Here is a 26,571-nt window from a genome sequence, read left to right on the forward strand (position 1 = left end):
CGGACGCAGACCCTTAGACAATACCGTGACAAGTAGGCAATAGTCCTGTGCCAGCAGAGTCCTAATAACTTCAGTGGGAGCTCTCTCTGCTGGATAGGAAGCAGTCCTCAGGTATTATTCTCAGTGCTGTGTCTGACTTCTAAACACCCACCTGCACAGAGGATCGACTGAAGAGCCTGACATGTATTTTAATTTCAAGGAACTTAATCCAGAAGTGCACTGTGATTCACAAATATCAGCCCTTCCCACATGAAAGCCAACTCAGGTTTGCAAAACTATCCCACCCGTTTCGTATTCAGCCCTTCAGAGTAGAACATCTTTTGAAAGAGGCTGTGAACCAGCAGTGATCCTGTTAGCAAAATTTGTGCCCACAATCTTCGGTAGACTCCAGTCCTCCAAAGATGCCACTTATCACATTCCCCAAGCACAGCAAGAAGTTGTGCTGTATTAGGACAGCGTCTGGCTTCACAGGTGTAAAAGTCACAATCTATTTCCAACCTCTCTCTCCCTGCTCAGCAATCTCTATCATGACACAACTATGGCCAATTTCCCCTCTCATCAGAAGCCATCTCTGACAAGTACAGATATTCCCTTGGTCTCAAATGCATGGTTTATGTTATTCTGAAATGTTGCTTTTTCACTACATAATTTGCACCTTCTGAGTGCTTGTTTTTGGTAGGACAAACAGATTATCACTGACTGTAGAAAACTGTATTCTATTGCACTATTCAATTTATCAGCCTACACAGCACCAAAGTCAACAGCAGGCAAGAAACAACAGTGTGGCTACAGTCTTGTCACAGCTCCAGCTACATCACAGTGCTGCTTACTCAACTGGAAAGAGACATAAAGGGATTCTGCTCACTGAATGACTATTCCAGATTTCTGCAGAGGAAATGTCTGCACCCTAAATGTCACAAATGTGGGTCTGGGTGAGTTCAGGGTATCCTTCCAGTGACAATATGGACAAATTCCTTTAATCATATTATTGCTAAGTTTGATTTCAGAATGGAAGCTTTGATCAGATACGGTTTGTCTAGTAGATGCAGCAGGGAAGAGTAAGATCGTCTCTCCTAAGTTCAAGAGGAGGGTTGTTTTGATAATTACTGCATAGATGTAGTACTTAAAAGATCCTGGCTTCTCTATTTTCTATTACTTTTTTTTTCTCATGGAATCATAGAGTCATTAAGGTTGGAAAGACTACTAAGATCGTCTAGTCCAACCATCAGCCCATGCCTGTGACCACTCTAAACCATGTCCCTCAGTGCCACATCCTCTCTTCTTGAACACCTCCAGGGACGGTGATTCCACCACCTCCCTGGGTAGCCTGTTCCAATACCTCACCATTCTTTCCAAGAAGAAGTTTTTTCTGATATTGAAACTGAACCTCCTCTGACACAACTTAGCCACTCCCTCTCTTCCTATCACTAGTTACTCATGAAAAGAGGCTAACTCCCACCTCATCACAACCTCCTTTCAGGGAGCTGTAGAGAGTGATTAAGGTCTCCCCTTCTCCAGACTGAACAACTCCAGTTCCCTCAGTTGCTCCCTGTAAGACTTGTTCTCCAGACCCATCACAGCTTTGTTACCCTTCTCTGGACAAGCAGTTGCTGTGGTCAATACAACTCCATGTCCCACAAAGGAGCTGTTGTTTGTCTCAGTTCCTTAGGACTCAGTCCCATACTGCATTTTCTTCCCAGGCAGATGCACCAGGGCATTAGTGCTTTAAGACTACGATGTCTGGCTCTACACAGGGTCTAGCATGAGGTGCTGCAGGAACAGAAATGCCACACCATTAATAAGCAGGTGAACAAGGAGTTATATGGCAGTGAAGTTCTTAAGTATGTGTCTGGAGGCAGTGGCAGTGAAAGCACATCTGTTCATCTCATCTCCACCAGATGGTTCCTTTCAGTGCCTGAAGTTACTGTCATTTATTTCATCAGTAATTTTGTTTAGGAGCTGCTGAGGAGTGGACAAATCCTGGATACCAGAACACGGTCTGACATCTGAAAAGTTTGCTGGAAACATAAATCTGTGGAAATTCTTCCAGCAAGAAGTTAAAGACATTGTCAGAGTTTTCTTATTAGTATGAACAAATTAAAGAAGACAGATACATCTTTTTGATCAATATGTAATTTTTAAATTACTCTTTATTGTTATTTTATCACTCTATCTTGGAAATATGTTCTAGGAGAAGAAAGCAAATCACTTCACTAAATAGTTTGAAAGCTGATTGTTTCTCAATTTGGAAATAAATGAACAAACAACAAAAAAAAGATAGAGCTGGTAGGAGTTTGTTAAAATGAAGTCTGAGCAAACAATAACTCAAAGTTTAAGCATCTAAGCAGCTCCTGAAGCTCCGAGTTCCAGGGAGGTTTATAGCAGAGCATGGTTTTTTCCCTGGGGACATGGCCAGCCATGGCAGCAATGCTGAGCAGCAGAGAACAGGTAGGATGCTCCCAGTCGCTCAAATGTCTGCTCGCTGAACTCTGGACACTGTAAACAGGGAAGATTTGATGCATTTTTAGCTGAGGCTCAGTATTGCAATGCCACATATCTGCATGCATCCTTGAATCTTTAGACAGCCTGAAATCACACTCAATCTAACAAAGCTGCGTCTCTTAAAGAGGATGTCATAAACTCCCAGACTTCTAAGTTAAACATCAGTTTTATTCTCTGGCTTTCAGTTCAAAATATAATCTTCCTTTCTCACATGTTCATCTATCTGTCCCACTTCATTTTCACTGTAGCATACCTGGGTTTTGAATGTGTCTGGAGATTAGTCTGTAAGAAGGAGGCTGAAGCCAAACTGAGGAGCACTCAGATTTATTTCCAGCTAATTCTCTGTGATATGTAGAAGATCATTTATGACAGCCAGGCTCATTACAAACCCTCAGCCTGAAGTCTTTGATAGATGCTTCTAGAAAGTTATAAGAACAAAAGCATCATCAAATGAATAGATTGAGTCTCTTGAATTCATGATAGGGCTTCAAGCTAAGCTAAAAAGTACATTCTTCTTTTGGTCAAACTCAAAACATTAACAAGAATACAATAATATGGATAAAATTATGTGGAATTTTTGTTTTACCTATCTTCAAGAAGTTAAGAGAGAGTCATATGTTCTCATATTAATGTTTTAAAGCAAGTATGTTTTATCATTTCAAAGTTCTCTTTTGGAGGTTCAAGCAGAAGTAATAAAATTAGAAAGTCAGCCAAAACCAAAATGCAGCATTTTGAACAGACAGAAACAAATTTCTCTCACTCTTCTTTCCTATTTCCCTTTTATACCCTGAGATTGCTTGCTGTTGTGTGGAAGTTGCATGAGGTTCTTTAATGGAGTTGAACTTTCATGAGGCTCCTTATGGTGTCACTCTGCAACCAGCAGAGTAAAAACCATGTCCTCTGCTAGTAGCAAAATATGCAGGACAATGTAAGAGCTTGGGTAATCTGATGGCATCTCTTTTCTACCACTGTGTAGGGACATTTCCCTGGCGAGGGGGCTGAGCACCTCTCTGTAGGTTCAGATGAGCACCTCAAATCCAAATTTCTGACTACGTGGGAGTAGAGGAAGCAGATTAAAAAATGTCAGAGGAATGCAGAGGAATACGTTTCCAGGTTTCTTTGGAAAGGATCACTTTCTCTTAATGTCACAACATGAGGTTTTGGAAATTGCAGCCCCTTGCAGGGTAGAAGCCTTGGACAGCGTGAAGGCCAAAGCATCTCCCTAGACTTTGCTGTTTCTTGCAGAGGAGCACTCTGCACCATCCAGTTTGGCAGACTTTTATAGCCTCTGATTGTATCCCATCACTTAATGAGATTTAAAACTGTTTAAATGTCTTCTTGGGCATTCTCTTGTTCCTTTGAGTCCTGCTGGCACTTCTGAACATAGCAGAGCTGACATAGATGCCAGTTAGTGAATGGGAGCAGATTTACCATGTGAGAAAGAGATAAGGGGAAGAGATGCAGGTGAGGAGCTATTTTGCCAGATCACTACCTACTTTCAGGCCATATTAGAGCTGTTCTGCTTATACCTCAGCCCTATCATTCTGCCTGTAAAAAATTATCTATCAAACAAAGTCTAAATTTATCAACCCTAGATAAAGAGCTCCCAGCAATCTGTCATGGAGGTAAGTGACAGAGTAGTTTAAAGGTATTCTTAGTGCAGATCATTCGCCTGCAGCTGACCTTTCTGCTTGAAAAGAGACTTAACTCTTTTAGACTATCAGGACTTCATTCTTTAGAAGCATCACTCTTCTCTAAAAGGGAAAGTGCCCACACCGCAAGATATTTTTGTTCTTAGCAGGAAACTGCAAGAATATTAACTTAAATGCATTAGTGAGATGTTACATATTTGCGTGCAACAGAGAGAAGCTTGCATTCTTCCTCACTATCTCAGCCATGTTTTGGTGTTCTGTCTGCAGCTCCGCTGGAGCAGCAGTATAACTTGCTCCTGCTGAAGGCTGAAAGCTGGAAAGGAAGGAGACTTGGGAAGTTGGATCTGAAATCCCTAGGTCTCATCTCACCACCTCAGAGCACAGACAGGAGAAAGCCACTGGGGTCATGGTTTCCAGCATTTGCCCGTAAATCACCTAGGTATTAGAGGACAAACAATCCTTTCTAAGGGCAAGAATGACTTAGCCAAACCAAAAGGACTCAGTAAGGTGTTTTGAAGACCTCTGTAATTCCCTGACAGGTTTCCAGCATGATGGGAATGAGCTGAGCACTGCAATTAGTTGGACATTTTCAGTATGGATCTTAAGAGTCTAGACTGGGAGTTACTGTCTTTGAAAACTCCATGCTTACTGATCCATGCCATAATTTCCCTAACTTCTAATGGGAAAGATAGACTTGTGGCAATAATTAGTGTCTGTAAAGCACTTCAGAAGCTTGTACAGTGTATTCCCTAGAGCGACCTACCTACAATCAATGGGATATAATGGCCTCATACTATCACAATAATTAAATACTTCCAACTCTTCAGTTAACCAATGTTTACAGTACAACAATGAGATACAGGAAATCTTAACTTAATCTGGTTGACAGAGAACAAATGTAAAGGAAAAATAAGTAAAATATGCAGAACATTTCTATAACGTATAAAAAAACATCATGTTATTCTGAGCAATTGCATTCAAAACTGCTGTTAGACAGTTCAGAATGGTTTCTACAGCAGTCCCACTAGAAGTTCAGTGAAATGCATCCATGCACTGCAGGTCCAGTGCATGGATCCTGATAATCAAAATTATCCAGAATATGTCTAGAGAAGCTGTACTTCTGTGGATCTCTTCAAGAGATGATGTGAAGTATTGGAACAGGCTGCTCAGAGAGGTGGTGGAATCATTGTCCCTGGAGGTGTTCAAGAAAAGTGTAGATGTGGCGTTGAGGGTCATTGTTTAGTGAGATGGTGGTGATGTGCTGATTGTTGGACTTGATGATCCTGGTGGTCTTTCCAGCCTTCATCATTCTACGATTCTAAAACGTTCACTATCTGTTTCTAAATAGAGACCTTCAATAGCATATTTTTGGGAGGGAAGGAGAAATATTCTCTGAAGTATCTGTCTTAATAGTCAAAGCATTTTGCAAGGTGGAGCATCATATGTCTCTTAACAAGCAATTTTTAATCTACACAACAGTTTTGAGATTATTTTTGCCTTTATCACATTTACATTGCATTGAATGTAGAAGTCTATACTTGCAGGATTAAGGACAGAAAATACAGGAATTCTGTAAGCAAAGTACCTAGGAATGCATGAAAAAAAAAAATCCCACAAATTCTAGCATTCTGCATCTGAATATCTGCATTAACTTCTGCCTCCCCTTTCCTTCTTCCTTCAACCTGGAAGAGAAAAGATAAGTCTGGAGATGGTGACCTTGTAGTGTACCTATATATACTTACATTTATTTTACTGTAAACAAATAAACACACAAGCTCGAACCACAACCACAAAGGCTGTCTCACCAAAATCTGAACTTTTGTTGACCTGCCCTGTATTTTGTGTACTTGAAAGAAAACAGAGGCTAAAAAGATGGATTTGAACAAGACAGCGTGTTCTGTGCATAGCATGGTGCAAAGTGCATCCGCAATGTGATTACCAGGAACCAAATGGGACTGTGCTATTTCAAAGGGATTCTGAGTCATATAATGTATCCTCTGGAGAATTTACTGCAACACAACAACAGACAGACCATCTTGTGTTTGGAAAACATACTTCATTTGATGCATCTTCAGAGTAATGCTGAATAATAGAAGATATTTTGTATCATCTTAATTTTTTATGATGCATACAGCACCACAGCACAGGTCAGATAGAAACATTCATTCTCAAAACACCATGGACAACTTCAGGAAGTCAGTGGGGAACTTTGAGTTCTGCGCACGTTGACAGATCACGCTGCTTACATCCTCAGTATTTGCTCAAAATCCTTCAAACATGGCATCGGGTCCAGTTCTTAACCTTGAGATGAAGGAAGCAGACTTTTCTGCCAGTTTCTGAATGAAAAATGCAAGGAATTTCTGTTGTCCATTTATCTTCACTTCCTCTTATTGCACCTATATACTACACTGCTCATAAGTACTCAGAGAAATTGCAGTTCAATTTCAAGTAACTAGAAAGATCTTTACATTAGGCCTGATCCAAAGTCCACCTAATAATTCAACTATTCCTAGTGGACTTTTCTATCAGATGCCTGACATGAGTTTCACTGAAACCCACAGCAAGCTCAGTGCTGTTGCAATTGGAGCAAATTTGAGAAGTGGTAAGGACTCCTGCACTTCTGACAGATGCCCTTTTCCCAACATTTTGCCCCTCAGAGATGTGCAAATCCAATACTCCCACTGCTCATCAAATTCCTACTTTTGATTCAGGTGGTTAAACCATTTTATATCAGTGCCATTAAGCATTAGAATGATAGAATCATTGAATATCCTGAGTTCCTAGAGACCTTTAAGGATCATCGAGTCCTCTCCTAGCCAAAATCTGCTTTGCATGAACAAACAACAGCAGAGAAATTATTGTTGGCTTTTACAGATACTAAGAGTAAGGGGAAAAATATAAAGAACTCCACTTTAACAACATCTATGTCTGTGCAATACATGTGATTTGAGAAGCATTAGCATTTTGTTTTGTTTCAGTCTTGTAATTAGGAGGATTGTGCTTCATTATCCTACTGTAGCTCCTGCTGTGACATGGTCCTGGTTTTCTGAAATTTCTGAATTTTCTGAAAGAAATATTTCATAAACAGTATCCAGTTCTGTTGGTTGAATACAAAAGCTTTGACATTTTCATTTCAAGACAGAAAGGAAAAGAAAAAAACAACAACCATTTATTCTTATGGAATTATTATAGTCTTGGTTTAATAATAGGGAAGCATTTCAGACAAGACAGTTCTTATTCACAGAACTGAATACTTGGAATACTCAGGGAAAATATGTCCTCAGGTGGCTTGGTTTTAGCATTCCTTCTTGCAAGGTTGCTCTTAATAGAATGGGGACAAGAAAGAAAAAAAAAGTCCATGTTAAATATGTGACATAAATATGATAGGAGAGGGCTCATAGTCCTTTTTCCCCTACAAAAGTTCTTGATTACATTGTTCCCCATACAAGGACTATTCTGAAAGCAGTACCTCCTACTTTATTATGTTGGCACACAAAATCACAGGTGGATGTTAGTGACATGAAAGTAGAGGCTGAATCTTCCAACCAATATTCCATTACATTTGGTTGCTTTGTGACAGATGGCAGCAGAGGGGCAGTCTGGCAGAATGGTGTCTGACATGGAAGTGCTTATGAAGCAAAGGCATGGCACTGAATTCCTTCACGAAGAAAAGATGGCATCTACTGACATTCATCGATGCTTGCTGAATGTTTATGGAGATCAAACAGTGGATGAGAGCACAGTGAGGCAGTGGGTGGTCCATTTTAGCAGTGGTGACAATGATGTGAAAGACAAACCACATTCTGGATAGTCATGAAGATATTTACGAATGCAGCATGCAAGCTCTTGTTAATAGCTGGTGAAAATGCACAGCTAATGGTGGTGACTGTTGAAAGATAATGTTTTGTAGCTGAGAATTTGCTCTATCAAATAGTGTTATTGTGCTCTTTGTATCTCCTGTAGTTCTGTGGAAATAAATAGGAGGCATTACTTGCAGGGTGACCTACATTTTTTATAAAAACAGGCAGTTTTCAATCTCAAAAGCATCCCTGGTTGCCCCTGTGAACTATATCCGAAAATTTCTGTCTTCTGGTTCTTCCTCCTCACCTTTCTCCTCATATGGCCCTTCCTTTAAGAAAGTTATGCCTCACATCAACCATATGTTAGTAGCTAATAAGATGATGTTGCCAGTGATACACATAATCTTATGTTCCTGTGTGCATATGGTAACTACAGTATTCATTTTGAATATTCTTATATTCAGAAGGGAAAAGGTCTTTCCTATATTTATGCTGATTTGCATAACATACTCTACCCAGCATTCATCATATTCTGCTAAGCTCTGCCAAGGAAAATGTATTAATAGCTGAACTGCTGCAACCCTTTATTAATATCGACATTGCAAGCTCAGTACCAGTTTTAAGACACACCAAGAAGACAGGATTTTTGTCCTTATTCCTTAAATCTTTATGACTAAGTAATCAGAGACAATGAAAAAATGCTCACGGTGAAACAGTTTGGGTGTAAAGGCAAGCAATGTTTAACTCTGCATTGGATTTTTCTGTCTTGAAGCTGTTGGATCAATGGCATGACTCTGTGGAATCATTTTTTTGAGTTTCTGGAGATAAGCTGATACATCCATAATTAGTACATACTTCTAATTATTATCATTGTTTCAAAAAAGAATGTTCACCAAGTTGCATAGGGAAAATGTGAAACTATGTGAATAAAGATCATAGAATCATAGAATGGCTCTGGTTGGAAGGGACTCAAAGCCCACACGGTTCCTACCCCTGCTATGGGCTGGTTGCCCCTCACCAGCTCAGGCTGCCCAGGGCCCCAGCCAACCTGGCCTTGGATGTCTCCAGGGATGGGGCATCCACAGCTTCTCTGAGCAGCCGGTGTCAGTGCCTCACTGCCCTCTGAGTAAAGACAAAGTAGAAAGGACCAAAAACAGATGTATGGCTATAAAGACGAAAGACAAACAACACGAAAAACTGCAAAACATCACAGCATGTGAACTACTTTCCATTGTCTCAGTAATGGCAAAATAAATAATTGTGGCAAGTCTTGCAGATGAGCACCACAGCAAGGGCACAAACTCATCTAGGCAGAAGTTTTGCCACTTGGCTACACTGACCAAAAACAGGAAAAAAATATCATGTTTTTTACGAGCAAGTCCCATTCTGAAGCAGCTGTCTCGGCAAGACAAAAATGCTAAAACTTCTGGTGAGCACCACAGCAGATGAACACTCTTGATTCCCAAGCTCTACCATGAGGATTGTCTACTGAGATGCCAACAACCTTCCTCTGTCTTTGTTTTCTACTGCACTTTTCATTTTGACTTGAAAGGACATTTGAGATCACACTGGGTTTAATGAGGTCTGAGTTTCATTAGAGTGCAGTGTTTCCCACTCTGTTAATGTTTTATTGGAGAATATTGGTTTTCTAAGGTGATGCCTCTCCATCTTTCCCATGCAGTTCTATTTCATCAATATAGATCTTGTTTTTAGGTGATTTATTTTGTTTAAGATTATTCATTAAGCATTGTTATGAACAGGGAGGTAGGCATATGAAGGCTTCTAACCTTGATCGCTTTACTTTAATGCAATAAAAATACTTCATTTGAATTAGAAAACTTATCAAACAATATCATTTGGCTCACAGAACCATGATGGAAAAGCTCAGGTGACTGAAGTGCTGCAGTGGATGGAGAGGCCCTTCAGGAAGGACAGAAGGAAGTTGTTCTGTTTGTGGGAGCAGCAGAAAGGTATGGAGCTCTGCCTGGGAATGGATGGTGGGCTTACAGGTCAGGATTAGTGGTTGAGTTCACTGACTCTGGTCCTTACGAGAGACTTCAATAACTCTGGTATCATCTGGAGGAGAAACACAGCAGGTCATAAGCAATCCACTGCCAGACTCAAAGATTTGCTATCGGTGGCACAAAGTCTGGCCAGAGGCCAGTCACTTCTGGTGTACCTCTGGGGTTGATACTGGGGCAAATATTGTTTAACATTTGCTTTACTGACCTAGATGATAGGAGAGCACAGCCTCGGAAGGTTCTCAAGTGGTACTAAATTGAAAGAAGTGGTGGGTACACCATACAGTTGTGCTGCCATTCAGAGGGACATCAACCCCAGGAAACAGAACAAATGGAAATGCAAAGTCTTGCACCTAGCAAGGGAAAAACACCAAGCACCAGCATATGCTAGATGCCAAGACAGCTGGAAAGCAGCTTTGCAGAGAAGGACTTGGTGGACATCAAGATGAACATATGTTATGGTTTTCATGGTTTTTCACCAGTGTTCTGCATCATAACATCATGCTGTGCACTGGGAGTTATAGAGTTAATGCTGCAGTCCCATTGATTGTCAGTATTTCCGGTCTCTTGGTCTCAGAAGAGAAGAATGAACTACAGCTCCTGGAAGACTTCATTTTTCTGTTTCCATTTTCCATTCAGAGGGAAAGATAAAATGGACTGGGGAGTCATGAGACTTCCCTCTTTGCTCCCTGGCCATTTCACCTACAGAATTAGACTAAGGACCTCAGCTTCAGAAACTCTCTCTCTTTCACATTTTATTTGATTTATTAGCTTCAATTTCAACCATATTGTATTATATTGTATTATCTCACATTCTGTACTGAATTTAGTAAACTAAGTTTTTTTCCCTTTAGCTCATTGCCAACTGTTCTTTGTTGTCCAGGTCCATCTCCCTACCTTTTCCCTCTCCTTCCCGGTGCATGGATCTGTGGGTCCCTTCACCCCCTTGTCACGGGAACCAGGCTGAATCTTGACACCATGATGCAGGATTGCAAAGCAGACTTAACATTCAAGTTAAAGGAGATGATCCTTCCCCTATCTTCAGTGCTGCTGAATCACATCCACTTGCTGTGTACAGTGCTGGGCTTCCTGGTACAAGAGAAACAAGGACATACTGGAGCAAACCCAACAAACGGCCACAAAGATAATGAAGAGACTGGAGCATCAGTCTTATGAAGAGACACAGAGAGTGTGCAATATTCAGCCTGGAGCAGAAAAGACTCAGAGGAATCTTTTCCATTTGTGTGAATATCTCATGGAGGTAGGAAAGACTCAGATTCTTCTCAGTGGTGCGCAGTGAAAGAACAAGAGGCAATAGGCACAAATTGAAATACAGAAAATTCCACTTAAATTTATAATAAATAAGTAGATAAATAAACTTTTGTACTGTGAACTTATATGAAACTTGTTATGAAACTTGATATGAAACTTGTTTCTCAGAGAGGCTGTAGAGCCTCCATCCTTGGAGTTATTCAAAACCCTACTGGACACTGCCAGGGGCAGCTTGACCCAGGTGACTCTGTTTTGAGCAGTGGGTTGGACTTGGTGAGTCCTAGAGGTGCCTTCCAACCTCAACTACTACATGATTCTGTGAAACAAAGACAGCCCAACCCACCCAGGGACTGGATGCCAAAAGATATTCACATATTCTTTGGTTGAAAGCCAGTGACTGTATAACTCACATTTTGAAGATATACATATAAAAGAAAGGGTGTCAGAAGGGTCTTGTTTGGTGCTTCAGTAAAACAAACAGAACATATTCTTTTAAGCCACACTTCAAGGTCACTGCCTCCAATCCAAACAGTACCTGAGGATTTGTACTGCAGATCAGATATGCACAAATCTTTAGCACACTTAATAGTGTTACATAATTCTTAAACATGAAGCTTTTCATTATTTTACTTAGATAAAGGGCAAGATAAGAGAGACAGTGTGTCAATACCCGACTTAGAAATTAAAGCCAGCATTCAAGTCTGCCTTCAGAACTCCGCCTATGAGATGCAACCACTATATATGACACTGGGATAAATTTGTGCTGTTCGTCTGTTGCCCACTGATTGAAAGGAAAGCTCCATAACTCAGACATCTCCAAGTGCCATTGTTTAGACACAAGGAAGATTTGTTCTCTTGCAGAACAGTAGTCCCACTGGCTGTTCAGAGTTTACAGTTTTAATTAGCCAAAGATAAATTAGTGGAGGAAAGCAGACACTATTCGTTTGCTGTCTCAACACAGTAACTCTGTATGTGTCAGTACAGAAGACACATAGATCAAAATAAAATGGAAAATATACCCACAAACATTTCCATGCTTCTGTTTCTTCTTCAATCCAAAGTTCTTGGGGGCGGAGAATCTCTCTGGTATCCATGGCCCTCCTTTTGCATGAATCTCCATATTTTTCTGCATGCTTATGATACAGTTTAGGAAGAATAGTATCCTCTAGGATTTAATTTTATTCTACTTCAGCCTAATGATTTCCTGATCAACCCCAGCAGGGATTCAAGCTTCCTAAGAATTTATATATAGTATCAAGAAACCAAGAAGTGAATCTTTAAATCCATTTTGATTAATGTAGTGGTGCTTACCCATGTCTTTTGGTACTGTATAGGACTTCCTAGAGAGGGTAAAGGAGAAGGATTATGAAGCAAAAAGCAAGGTGCTGAGAGCCCTGTGGCTAAGCAAAGGCATAGCTCTTTGCAGTCAGCATGACTAATGATAGATGAAAATGACTTTGAGCATCTTGAGCAGCTGGAAATGGGTTTGTGCATGGCCTTGCCCATGTGAGAACCATAACTACAGAGTGTGGGAGAGAGATGCTGGAGGTTGCCCAAAGTTCCAAGTCATCTTGTTGTAAATTAAACTGGGACAGCATGTCTCCTGGCAAGCCATGAAATATGTAGCAGGTCCCTGAAGTCTTGGCATCATTCTCTGCATTGGCAGGGAATGGATCTGGAACCACACAAAAGCCCTTCCTTCAGGAACTGGGGAGAAGGCTGAGTCCATTAGGAGAATTATGATCATTAAGTAGGGAGGCTTGGTTCAAATGACGTAGGAGTTGATCCCTGGGCAGAAAACCTTGCCCAGTGTTCAGTGGAAAACCTACAGGTTATCTGTAACAAAAGAGACAAAGGCCAAAACAGAAGAATCATATACAGTAATTAATTAATGAGGAAGGAAGCAGAGAAATTGCTGTATTGTGAGATCCAGCTACTAATTACAAAGAGGAAGATATAAAGCATTGCTTTTGTGCCCACTAGCTCAGCCCTATGACTCACCAGGTCAAATCCCTCCCTAGTTTAACACAGCTGATGTCAATACAGGCAATAGCAGAGAGAAATTAAGCCCTTCACTTCTCTAGAAGCAAGGAGGGACCTCTAGGTTCAAATACCTACTTTATATCAGAGAGAAACTGCAGAACAGAGAGGCTGAGTGGTGCATTACTAAAGCAGATGAGCTAATTAAAGCTCACTAGTTTACAACAAGGATTGTGTTTAGCTCCTAACAGCTGTTATATCTGAGTATTCCTTAAGGGTCAAACATCCTTTTTCTTTTCCAACATACAAGTACTTTCCAGCTGGGTTTGTGGAGCAAAGATGACACTTAGTGGCTGGTTGGATTACCACAAGTACATGTTTCCAGCAGTGTTCTGAAGTGACTGCTCTCAGATGCTGTTGGCAGAGGCTGTTCACAGCAGCCTGATTTGTCACACTGGGTATGAGACATGGTGTTTCCAGGTGAAAGACAGCACTCCTGCCCTGCAGTCACATGCACACTAAACAGTGATTTATTTTTCTAGTATGTTTCTGATACACACATTTTTAGCAGAGCTTCTCATGGTTCTTAGGAGTTGGAAGGAAGAAGATTTGAGGAATTTCTCCATAGACTTTTCTTCTTTATATTCTCTGTAGAAGATAGGCTCAGCTCATTTTTTGTATTCAAGGCTATTGCTTTCCCTGTGTGATTAGGAAGACTCCTTATAAGAATTCTCCGTTTAGTGCCTTTGAAAGCACTGTAGACTTCGGCTTTCCCTGAATGTAGCTGAGATGGAGACATTAGGATCACAGTGATGGACACAGGCAAAAGTAAGGCTAACCAGGTGAAAACAAAAGGATCCAAGTGAGGATTTATCAAGTATGGAGGAGAAGCCGAATTCAGAGAGTCGCAGAATCATAGAATAGAATCGTTATGGAATTGTATGAGTTAGGAGAGACCTTTAAAGGCCCTCTAGTCCAACTCCACTGCAGTGAACAGGGCCACCTATGGCTAGATGAGGGTTCTCAGAACCTGGTCCAGCCTGACCTTGAATGTCATCAAGGTTCAAACTGTTACCCTGTGCTTTACCGCTACCATGTTTGATGGAACACTGTTGTGGGGTTGGAACTCGTCTCACCTGGTCACTTTGTCAGTAAAAGACAAGAGGCCATTAGCTGCATGGTATATACTATATACACTGAATATATGCTGGTTAGCTCTATAGTGCATGCTCCTCTACCTCAACACATTCTAGTCATGCCTGACTCCCTTTCCAGATAGGAAAGCTATGTTCAGGATCTTGCATTAATTCCTGTTGTCGCTGTTCTCCCCTCCCTCCTAACAAATCACCCAGAGAAAGGGTGCAAGCAACCTGAGGTTCAATCACATATGTGATCGTCTTCACTGATGAGCTACCCAGATGAAATGAGCTGTGCTCCTAATCTTGTTTCTCAAAAATAGGTTTCTGTGTCCCAGAAGAAATGTGTTCATGAGCCTGTTTCATTTGGAATATAAATATAGGGAAGGCAGAATTCAATTCCTTCTGCTTCCTGCAAGCTTCTGGCATTGGAGAGTAAGGTATATTAGCAGAAGGGCAGAGACTGTCTGCACCACAGCTGCCCATGGTCTTTCTGGGTTAAAAGAGAAGAGCTGAAGTCTTCAGGGCTGATTTGGAAACATTTGCTGTCATTAGACTGGTGTACCAATAAGGGGGAAAAGGTGGATGGACAAAAGTATTACGCCTTCCATACAGAGTGCTGCTGGTTTGGATAGTGACTGACACCAGGAGTTGATTGGTAAAGTCCTCTTTGGTGATGGTCCTCAACCTGAAAAAGACAGCAAGGGGATCTCTCATCGATGTCAAACAAAAATTTGCACAGAGACCATAGGCACAATACATCATTTTTGTAGTGGGCAAACTTGGGAAATACATTCATGATTTCTAGCATACTTCTCTTGCTACTATGGAGAATACCTTCCATAGTACATCATCCTACTTTTTCCTTCCTTGCAATCTGACTTAGATTCCCTTGACTTTCCCTTCTCTTACCCTACTTCTCAGCCAGCCTACCTGCCTGCCTCAGCTGGCAATGCAGTAGGGAGCACAACACTCATTAATATTATCTTCTAGATTTAAAATCAGGCTTTACAATTATTGATCAGCTCCAGGCCTCAGATAGGAAGCACGTGTTTATAATTCCTCAAATACTCATTTGATGCTTTCTAGGGAAGTTCTCACCCTCCTGCTCTGCAGTCTGCAAGGCACACTGAATGGCAGTAGGTCAGTATACTGCTCTAATGGAAAAATATTTCTGAAACTATTAACAAGAAAAATCGTAACTTATCAGCAGAGTCAACTTTCAGAGTAGATGTTTAGTGCTGCCTGCAGAAGAATTAGATAATGCTGCAGTAGTGTTTGGATTTGGGAAGCTATGTTGGCAGATATGTTGGTATTTGCTTATATAAATATATATATATATATACAGAGTAATTGTCAAATGTAAAGACAGTATGAACACTTCAGTCTGGACAAATCCTGTTTCTCAGCTTAATATTTTATTTATCATATCATTATTGTTACTGTTATTTACCACCCAGCCTTGGATCAAAATACATGACTGTATCGGAACTGCTGAGTCACAGCCTGAACCACTGATTGAGCACCTGGAGGAAAGACCCAGTCAGCCCTGGGAGCACAGCTGAAGGCAATTCACCTGTGCGACCAGAAGGGGGGGAGCGAGGCTCCACCCCTCTTAGGCCTCATTTAAGGGCTGACTGCCCCCGAGGAAGGTTCTCTTCCTGGAGATCCATCTTTGGTGGGAGCCTTTCCCCGTGAGCCCAAAATCTTCCAATCTGGGTGAGTGCTCTATTTTCCTTCCACCTTTTTTTTGTAATGATATTTCCATTGTGTTAATCCTTCTGATTGCTACGATGACACGTTATTCCTATCCCTTCAGAACAGAACACAATGATAAGGAGATGCTTCTGGACTGTAGCCTCTTGTATCATTCTGGGACAGAACTCCTCAAGCTAAAGCCGTATAGCAAGGAATCATTTCCAAATCAGCTAATGTAGAACTAAATGCTGTCATGTTTTCTTAAATTTATTTTTCCTTCGAAAGCAGTTTAGGTGTCTGACAGTATTGAAATCAAAGTGAACTAGGTCCCTAAGTGTTTCCAAGTGTCTATTGTTAAATCAGCTGCCTGGGAGATCACTGGTAAATTCCAATTTAAGGACTGACAAGATTCAATATTTTTTTTTATCGTCAGCTTCAATCTCTTCCCCCCTGTGACTGCTTTCTCCTCCAAAACTTACTTCCCTCTGCCAAAATCTTTCTAGCGCTGTTATTACTCTTTTTCCAACTTGCCTAAAAGTTTTTAAGCTTACCTGGATGCAGCCCAATTTGTAATGTAAAGCAATGCAAGTGTATAACCAATGAACAAGAGAAATAAATGTTATCCTCTACGTGTTGCCTGCTGCAGAGCTCAAACTAAATCAAGCGTAGTCCATGATTGCACATATTCCTTTTGTAAATCTTCGTGAACTCCATTAGGGCTAGCACCAAAGACAATAAACTGTCAGAACCTACTTTGAAAATGATTTGTGAACATCAAAGTCTTTCACATTTCTGTTGAGGTTTCTAGACATGAAGTATATGAGCTTATTCATATAATTGTTTGAGTTGGAAGGAACCTTTAAAGGTCATCTAGTTCAGCTCCCCTGTAATGAATGGGACCATCTCCAGCTTGACCAGGTTGCTCAGAGCCCCATCCAGCCTGGCATTGAACGTCTCCAGGGACAGGGCATCCATCAGCTGAGAATTAGGTTTGCATGTGAGTAGAAAATTCAAAAAAGTATTTGTACATGAATAATTTGAATAAAAATGCCTAAATAAACCTGAAACTAAAGTGAAATCAATGCACTGCTGGCTTTGAATGGAGGAATGCAAACTAAAATGTGATTATGTAAATAGGGTAATGAACCCAGAAAAGGATAAATGGCAGAAGGACCACAGAGAGCGAAGTATGCAAACGTTAAACATCAGTAGCTGCTGTTCAGTGGCTACAGTCTGGAGTAGGACAAACCTGGGTATCCAGTGCAAAATAATACTGGCTTCTTTTAAAAAGTGTAGCTTCTGTACAGCTTTGCAAGCTCATATCTAGTTCACTGCTTGCAATTCCCTTATGTCTCTTTCATCATTACTTCTTTCTCTGTGTCTTTCTCCTATTGAGTGTTTCAGCTGATTACTCTCTCCCCAGATATAGACACTTACATTATACTTGAGTCTCATTTTGTTATTTTCTGCTCTTACATTTAACCTCTAAGAGGACTTTAACCAATAAAGGTTCTGTCTTTAGTTCCTATTGTACAACTATCAGCTGTCATTATTGGGATCAACAAGGCCCTACGTGCCTCCAGGCTCTCCAGCTTTCTCTATAATCTCATCGGTACTTGCAATTGTGGTCAGTGCATTTCCTGAACCTGGATTTAATGGAAGTAGAGCATAGTAATTGAAACTCTTCCAAGTACATGGAAGGAATACAAGAGAAAATCATTTCCAAAGTAGGACAGCTCTTTTCAGTCTAGATCTGTATCCTTGGTAAAATTGGCTTTTAAAATATCATTGCCTTCACTTGCTGCCCTTTACTCTGTACTGGCTGTCAAGTCATTAGGATGTCTACAAAGTCCTCCTTACTCCTGTGTTTTTTTCCCCTCATAGTTACTGAATACTAGCAATTATAGTAAATGACCTGACTTATTGGTTTCATCTTCTTTAATAGAACGAACCCTTACTTGTCTTCCTGGTACCATTTGAAATGAAGACCTAGTTCTGGACAGAAGAAAATCATGTGTGCACATTTGACTGCTGAGTTGAGCTTATCTCCCACAAACATTTGCATAGCCCTTAGGAAAAAATAATGTTTCAAATTCAAATATCATTTAATTCCAACACCAGCTTTTGGAAAGAGAAAGAGTAGCTAGATCAAAATGTCCAAAGAGAAGAGTGCTTTTGAGACAGCATCAGATGGGAAGCAGTGGGAGAGGGTGGCTGGGCCTCTTAGGAACTGTAGAATGCAGGTGAGGTTGCTGTGGAAGGACAAAGCAGCATTATCTGATCGCTGATGGCAGAACAATTGGTGATGCTTTAACCTACAGTAGAAAACAAGGTGGCAATAAATACTTTCTTGGGCAAGGATCTGAGAAACATTTGGTCTATGCCCTGACCTTGGGGAACCCAGATTATCTCCATCATGCTCTTAATGCTCTCATTCCCAAGGGCTGGGGGGGACCCTCCAGCACTGCTAGGGCCCGGGAGCTGGGCTGGTTCGACAGTGAGTGGGAGGGCATGGAAAGCACATGACAGGAGGGCCACACTGGGATGCAGAGTGCAAGACACATCAGCAACTGAGACAGAGGATGAAGGGCTGTATAAGACTTGGTGGCTGCTTCCATCTTGTCCTCTGTGGAGCAGCTGCTCTACAATGGACAAGCTAATGGACCCTTAGAGCCAGCTGCAGCCTTACCAAGGTTTATTTTGCTGGCATAGTCTCTCAGAGTCATCAACATGCCAGTTTATTTGCACTTGCATATTTTGCCATTTCCAAATGCCATGCCCAACAACAATTTCACTCTTGAGATGAGTTGCCTTTCAGCTTTACTGTGAGTTTTAACTCACAAGTGACATGTACCCTGGCCACTGCTCTTGTTACTTTTACACACTCCTATAGATTAAATAATCCCCTGGTCAAAAGACTTGGATATCAGAGAATCGCAGTGTGAGTGATCTGACCTCCACTCACACTCTGAATTCTCCCTGTTTTAAAAAGAAGCGATTTCTTCCCCAGCTCAGGAAGGGACTCCCACAGCAGACTGCAGGAGAGCAGTGGGGTTTGTCTGAACCATCATCAGTGAAGTTTGTGATGGACTTCAAGAGGAACCATTAGTAAGAAAATAGGATAGTAGAAGAAAGAGTGGAACTCAAATTATAGAGAATCTTAAATCATCCCCCTGGAAGGGGTCAATAGTAATGTAGTTCATGTCATAACACGAGACAACACATGCCATAACTTAACAGAGAGTTGGCCTGTAATTTTTAGAGCAGAAGGCATTCAGACATTGTATAAAGACATGAAAAGATGGAGAAATTTTCTAATTCATCATGAAGATAGGATGGCTAGTTACCCTCTTGGTTAAATGTCAGCTTAATTTTTCCATTCCTGGCAGTGTAGTTTCAGCTTATAATCTTGAGGTTTCAACATATTTATACCCTCTCGATTAGAGGGCCAGAGGTTATTTTTCAGCTCTTCAAGTAGGTATTTGCAAGCTGCCAGCAAGAGCTTCAGCAATGCCTGTGGGCTCCTGCATGGAGGCTAGGGCTCCCACTGCAGTGTGTGATTTTTCAGAAATCAAGCCGCTTTGCTAGCTCTTACTGCAGCATTGCTAGCAGCCCCTCTCTTCTCTGAATGGCCATATGCTGCTCTCATTGAAAAACAATTCATTCACTTATTTGTGAATCCATTTCAAGTGTTTCATTCTCTGACTTCGATGGGTGCTTTATTATCTACTACTTGTAAACCAGGGAGAAACCTCCAGGTATGAAACATTTGCAGAGCTTGTCACTTTTATTCATTGTGTTAGAGCAAATATTTTTTTTATTAAGTTTTACCCTTTATTCCCTTCTATTACAGTTTAGTTCTGGAATAACATAAATGCTTAATAACAGCCAATTGCTTTCTAGTTCTATTAATAGACCAAAGTTCTCCTGTTGTTGAGGAAGATTAGTACAACCTTGTTTGCAGAATGAAAAGCAAAATAAAAAGAAAACATTTGCAGAAATTAACCTGATTAGGTTATTTGTTACAAGTGTTATTGGCAATACAAGGTGAAGTTGTAGAAATACTATGTTCTTGATAAAATTAAATTTGATTTTTTTTTTCCTAGTCAAAACAGGGGTCTAGTTTCATAGTATTTTCTTCAGGACAGCGTTACAAGATATTGTAGCATCTTCATTATTGCAGGAGCTGTTAAGCTAAATAAGGTACACACCTCCTTTATTTTAAGCATGGCAGATATGACTGTCTCTCCATTTCAGGCCAAACAAATCCAGTGCAATAGATCAAAACCTACACTAGCAAAGGTAGAAAGTATTAGCAGGGGCTCATCTAATCTCTAAGCACACAGTCAATATTAGTTTCCTTAATGTATATTGTGTTTAGATTCAAAATGGGTAACCAACTTGTATGTTACTTGTATGCTATAAAGTTTCATTATTTATCATCGTTATTAATCGGGTTGCCCAGAGAGGCGGTGGATGCCCCATCCCTAAAGACACTCAAGGTTAGGCTGGACAGGGCTCTGAGCACCTGCTCTAGCTGTAGGTGTCCTTGTTCACTGCAGAGGAGTTGGACTAGATGGCCTTTAAGGGTCCCTTCCAAGTCAAACATTTCCTTTATTCTGTGATCATGAATATCATTTAAAGGTGCTTGAATATCTTTCCTGGACGAATATCTTTCCCAGATGACTCCTGATGACAGGTCACATAGGTAGAAAATCTTAACGTGTAAGCTGATTGAAACTCTCAAATGTCCCTGGTGATCTGAATTGATTTTTTTAATTTCAGTGGCACTGAGATTACAATTTCTTGGATGATTCTGAAGATACCTTCCAGAAAGTTGCTGTTTGGATGTTCAAAGTATTCTCCCTATCTTTTACATAGAACATCTACTCAGATTCTAGAAAAATCATAGTCTTCAAATCTAATTTGTGGCTGGAATGACTGAAGCTGACTCTCTCCGTTGCCTGAGGTACACTAATGTTTCTCTATTCAATCTCAAGTGAACTTCACAAATGCTTGCCTAAAGTCACAACTGTTTCTTCTATATGGATCATGGAATAAGAATACTTAAAACTAAAAGGCACAAAGTGTATGAAGTTTGAGAAATATTCAGGGATGTGCTGTCACCATGGGACAGCAAGAGTGCATCCATTTGGCTTAAACTCTGATATCTTCTATATGAATGTCTGAATACTAATTACACTGCTGATGTGTAACAGCTAGAGGTATTAAAATAAACACTGGGAGCTGTCAGACAACCATGCACTGACCACACCATCGAGTGCTCATTTGTTCTAAGTCATGCAGACCAGCAGCTGCATAGCAGTTCCAAACACTGAACTTGTTTTCTAGGCTTCCTATATGCATGGCTACTCTCAGATGCAAAAAATGGCATTCATGGAAGAGGGTAGATTTAGACTAGATATTAAGAAGAAATTCTTACCTGTGAGGGTGGTGAGACACTGGAACAGGTTGCCCAGTGAGGTTGTGGATGTCCTCTCCCTAGACGCATTCAAGGCCAGGCTGGATTGGGCTTTGAGCAACCTGGTCTAGTGGGAGGTGTCCCTGCCTATAGCAGGGGGTTTGGAACTAGAACATCTTAAAAGTCCCTTCCAACCCAAACCATACTATGATTCTATGTGGCTGAATGCAGCCATATGCAGAGCTGACCTTTAAATCAAAGCAGGTCTCTAAGGTTATATCTACATGCGTGCTATCTGCTATGAAGCAGAACTTCCCACATCTGTGTGAACAGATTTCCCCCATGAAATAAAACAGCTGCATCCATACTGCTCATGGGGAAAGTCTCCCGCTTGCATTTTGTACTACTTGGGAAAATTAGTGGAATTCAAAAAATGAACCAAGAATAGCTTCCACAACCTCAGTGTGGAGACCCAACACCGTTAACTTAGCACAGAGGTAGCCTGACAATTCCCTTTAGTTATCCCGAAGAGTTAGGCACCATGTCAGAAACACTGAGATAGGTAACTTACATCTTTAAGGTGCTTGTTTCTCTCCATGACTAAAAAAGGCATGAAGAGTGACTGGGAGAGAAAAATCTATAAGGTATATCTCTAACAGTAGATGAGATTATGAGATCAGTCTCCCTGAAGTGTCCAACAGTTACATTTCCAATTTAATGTCCCAAATTCAAGCAAATGTGACTTGACTAATGGTGTTTTAAGCATACACTTCAAATGTCCTTACCAATGGATGATTTCTAAATTAAGGCCAATTCTTTTAATACTGGTTCTACTGAAGGTGATGACAAACTCTCCTTTTTGTCATTGGAACTTGGATTTCCTTGTAAGGATTCAAATCTCCAAATAAGAGATGTTTGTTTTAATTGGATTACTTGCCAGGCACTCTGGTGATAGGCAGCAGAGACTGAAAAAAAAAAAAACAATTATAATTCTGATATTCTGGACAGCTCTGATACTCCAGTTCTCCCCCAGCATCTGAAGAATTGGCAGTTCTTATAAGGAAGTCCAGACTAAATTAAGAAACATTCCTCTCCGCTCTATATTAACAGCTTGCAAGCAGCAGGAGACCAAGGAGATTTGCTCTATGAATTATTTTTTAAATGGAGAGAATTAGTTTTTTATTGTCCTCTATTTTTATTGCAATGCTTTTGCCAGGACTCCATATGCCAAGATGTAATTAGTTTTCAGAGAAAACGTTTGGGGCTCTGGCAAAGACCATGGATAGTTTTAACAGCTTCTTTTCTCTTTCTTCTGAATATTAAGCAAGAGTATATAATTGTCTGCTACTTCTTTTGGAGTCTCTGGAGTTTAAAGCATTTTTCAGAATTAAATTAAAAATAAAAATAAGATTAACACAAGTTTTAGTTCAAAGAAATATTTTTAGGCATGAAAAAGTCAGGAATTTCTACAGTTGCAATGGCTCAGTGCAAACTCACTCCTGTCTTTTAATGATACGCATATTCATTCTGTCTATATGAAGACAAGAAAGACTCAATAAAGATTGCCAGGTGAGTGCAGTAGAGGAGAGGCAATTTTCTGAAAAGAAGCATGTCTTCTGCTATTCCTTGACTCTAGAACACTTGATATTTCAGGCTAAATGTTCCATTCATTTCTCTTTAGATCTTTGTTTTCACACAGCATCTTGGAGCTAACCAGACATCTGGAACTAGCACAATATCTGCAGTGAGTTGGAGGATCACTGGAGTAATTGAAAATTTGTACTGATGCCCCCTCTGCCTGTTACGTTACCCCAGACCTATGCCTGCACTACATGGCATCAGCCACAACCACATTGTTCCTGAGCTCTTGTTTGGCTCCTTTACTTCCCACAATCTTGTGAACTTGATCCAAAGGAAGAAAAACCATGGTCATCATGGTGATGTTCCGCTGCACTTTGCACTAGAATAAGCATGTGGACAGGAGTGAAGGAAATCAAACTGAGGATAAATTAATGGTCTCCAAGTGCATGTGCAGAACAACAGATGGAAGATACTTAGTGACTCTGATCCTTTCATAACACTGTCAGTCATGGTAATGAAGTCCAGCCTTAAAAGATACTAAGACATCAGGATACAGTATGGACAGACTGGTGAAGTGACCTTGCATAGGTCATGAGTAATCCTGACATGAGATGAGATTGCACTGGGCATGACAGTTCTGCAGGAGAGCTTATTGGATAGTGCTGAAGACTATGCAAAATGCTGATTGTTCAGAGTGCATCTCATGCAAGTACAGTTTAGAGGAGACACTTGAAAAATACAGATCTTCAAATAAAATGGAATAATTGCATTTATCCAATATAAAGACTGCATAGGATTCCTCAAGGCCAGGTTGGATGGGCACTGGGCAGCCCGATCTAGTGCCTGATTTAGTGGTTGGCAACCCTACCCACAGGAGGAGATTGGAACTAGCTGACCTTTGAGGATCCTTCCAACCCAAACCATTCTATGTTTCTATGATTCTACAATTTTAAACTAACAATGCTGAATAGGGATGAATGTGCAGAAGATGTAATGAAGTTCAAATTCTTCCACAAAATGCCTATGTGAAATGCTTTGCTGCTAGCCTACAACTTGGCACTGCACCCAGGGGCAAAGGAAATTGGAGGTTCAGTTTGCTCAGCAAATAAATATGCAGAGCTATCAAGCAAAAATTGTGCCACTGTTCACTGAGCTGATAACATGGGTTAAATCCTGATAAGGATAGAAGAAATGTGTCTTGGGTCTTACATAATCTTGACAGTTCAGTTCCAGAGGACATTGCAGTAAGAGGCTTGTAACCCACCATGAATGTTTGATCAAAGCCATATACTGCTAATAAACTACAGCATGGGCTATGTGGATGATGCTCACACACCCAGCTACCCATAAGTCCCCTTCCTCCTCCTTATCTTCCACTTTCCTTTACATTTTCATCTTCTCCATCTCTAAAAGGGGCTCCCTAGGACTGTTCCAGTTGTCCTTCAGGCTGTCAGGATCACCTTCAGCAAAATCCTGCATACTTCCTTCATCTGGTACTCTCTACTGTTGTAAAAAAATGCCAGTTTTCTCTACAAAAAATCATAGAATCATAGAATGGCCTGGGTTGAAAAGGACCTCAAAGATCATCAAGTCTCAACCCCCCTGCTAAGTGCAGGGCCGCCAACCACTAGACCAGGCTGCCCAGAGCCACGTCCAGTCTGGCCTTGAATGCCTCCAGGGATGGGGCATCCACAACCTCCCTGGGCAACCTGTTCCAGTGCGTCACCACGCTCTGTGTGAAAAACTTCCTCCTAATATCTAACCTAAATCTTCCCTGTCTCAACTTAAAACCATTCCCCCTTGTCCTATCGCTATCTACCCTCACAAACAATCGATCCCCCTCCTGTTTATACGCTCCCTATAATGGCCACATCCCTAAAAATGACCAAATGTAGTCCTTCCAGTGGGGTGCAGTCTTTTCTTCAAACACACAAACACTAAAACAAAGCTAATGGAGGTCCTTCTCTTTATGTTTCAGTTCCATAAACCACCTGGCTATGTCTCAAAAGGCATAGCTTTCATAGTAATAGCCTGGAAATGTATTTTCAAATGTTTTGATCTAATAGCAGAGACTGGATGTGAAGAAATACCATTGTATTGATTATAAAATGTTTCTTTTCTGGACCAATAAACACTAAATGAATGTTTTCTAGGTCATTTTCCAGTATTGGCTCATCTTTTATCTTGTTGCAAGGTTGCAAGATTGGAGATGGGAAAGAAATCAGCATTTTCCCACATTAGAACTTGTCTTGCTAAACATGAAAATGTCAAAAGAGGATGCAGAAAACTGATGACTTTCAGTTAATTTTGGAGTTATAACAAGATCTTCAATTTACTTTTTTATCTTCAGAATTCTCTTATCCTCGGCTACAGGATGCACCGTGGACATCTCTAGACGCTTTCATAGCAAACTTTATATGATGAGAAAAATGGTGTGAAGGTATAAAAAAAAAAATCAATTACACAATATTCAGGTATAAGTAGTTAGATGTATATTCACTTTAAAGTGCTAGGAGCATGTTCAGCCTACAGAAAAACTTTCTGGAGCTTCTTTCCATTGATAATGACATTAGACTTATCACTTAAATTTAGATGAAGTAAGCCACGTATTTCTTGTCTAAAAAAAGCCATTCTTTTATTCCAAAGCCAGACACAGGGCAAGAATTAAAGCTGGCCCTCTTGAGAAAGTAACATTCTGACCTTATTTTACTTTCACATCTGATTTTCTTTACCTTGCCTATCAAAAAGTTTTCTTCACAGGAAATTTACTTCCCTATAACATATGCAGTGAGTTCTGTACATACTCTGTGCTGACTACTGAGTAATGTGTCTCAGACATTGCCTGCATCAAACTCCCTAAACTACATTTTCCTTGAGTAAACACGATGACATACATTCACAGATTATGTCCAGATGTTTTTCACAAGTAACCAAGTCTTCAAATTGCAGGATCTCCAGGGTAGGAGCCAGCATTTCCTGGACCATTACTTTTATATGCTTTTGCACTCCACTGACACATTTGGTGCTAGATTTTATTTTCTCTTTTATGTACCACATACAACACCCTGTCTCAATACCAGACTCACCACTATCTATAGAGAGCATGAGATTCATTCTAGAAAAAAAACTGTACAATAAATGTTTGTCTGCCAATGAAACATAATGTCCAAAAAAGTAGAGCAAGCTCATACTCACAAAAAACCTGCATATATACTAGAAACAAAACCTGCTTTTCATGAACTCACGCTACCTGGGCATGATCCCCTTGTCATCCTGTGCATGCTGTCTGATCTCTCTCAAGATGATCTGCTCTGTAATCTTTCCTGGCACTGAGGTCAGGCTGATAGGTCTGTAGCTCCCTGGATCCTTATTACAACCTTTCTTGTAGATGGGAGTCATATTGGCAAGCCTCCAGTCCTCTGGGACCTCTCCCATTGACCAGGAACAGTGATAGATGATGGAAAGCAGCTTGGCAATCACCTCTGCCAGCTCCCTCATCACCCTCAG

General features: G+C 40.6%; 1 protein-coding gene and 1 long non-coding RNA gene across 11 annotated transcripts in view; one reads left to right on the forward strand and one right to left on the reverse strand.

Annotated features, from left to right (window-relative positions):
* The window catches only part of LRRC6 (leucine rich repeat containing 6), a 68,739-nt gene continuing 44,300 nt past the window's right edge, over nucleotides 2,133-26,571 (reverse strand). For 5 of the 10 annotated variants that reach the window (XM_021387095.1, XM_021387099.1, XM_021387100.1 and 2 more), the window contains one exon: nucleotides 2,133-2,496. In XM_021387095.1, coding sequence (XP_021242770.1) covers nucleotides 2,298-2,496 — 199 coding nt within the window. In that variant the 3' untranslated portion in view covers nucleotides 2,133-2,297. Of the gene's footprint in view, nucleotides 2,497-7,322; nucleotides 11,065-12,270; nucleotides 15,052-21,619; nucleotides 22,449-26,571 lie in introns of those variants that run through there. The other 5 variants (XR_002435204.1, XR_002435203.1, XR_002435206.1 and 2 more) reach the window with 5 other exon arrangements.
* On the forward strand, nucleotides 16,042-24,082 carry LOC110393797. The gene is made up of 3 exons (XR_002435208.1): nucleotides 16,042-16,082; nucleotides 20,847-21,030; nucleotides 23,165-24,082. It is a non-coding gene; the product is annotated as an uncharacterized LOC110393797 (long non-coding RNA).

Source organism: Numida meleagris, chromosome 2 (genome assembly GCF_002078875.1).
Source record: "Numida meleagris isolate 19003 breed g44 Domestic line chromosome 2, NumMel1.0, whole genome shotgun sequence".
Classification (NCBI taxonomy): domain Eukaryota; kingdom Metazoa; phylum Chordata; class Aves; order Galliformes; family Numididae; genus Numida; species Numida meleagris.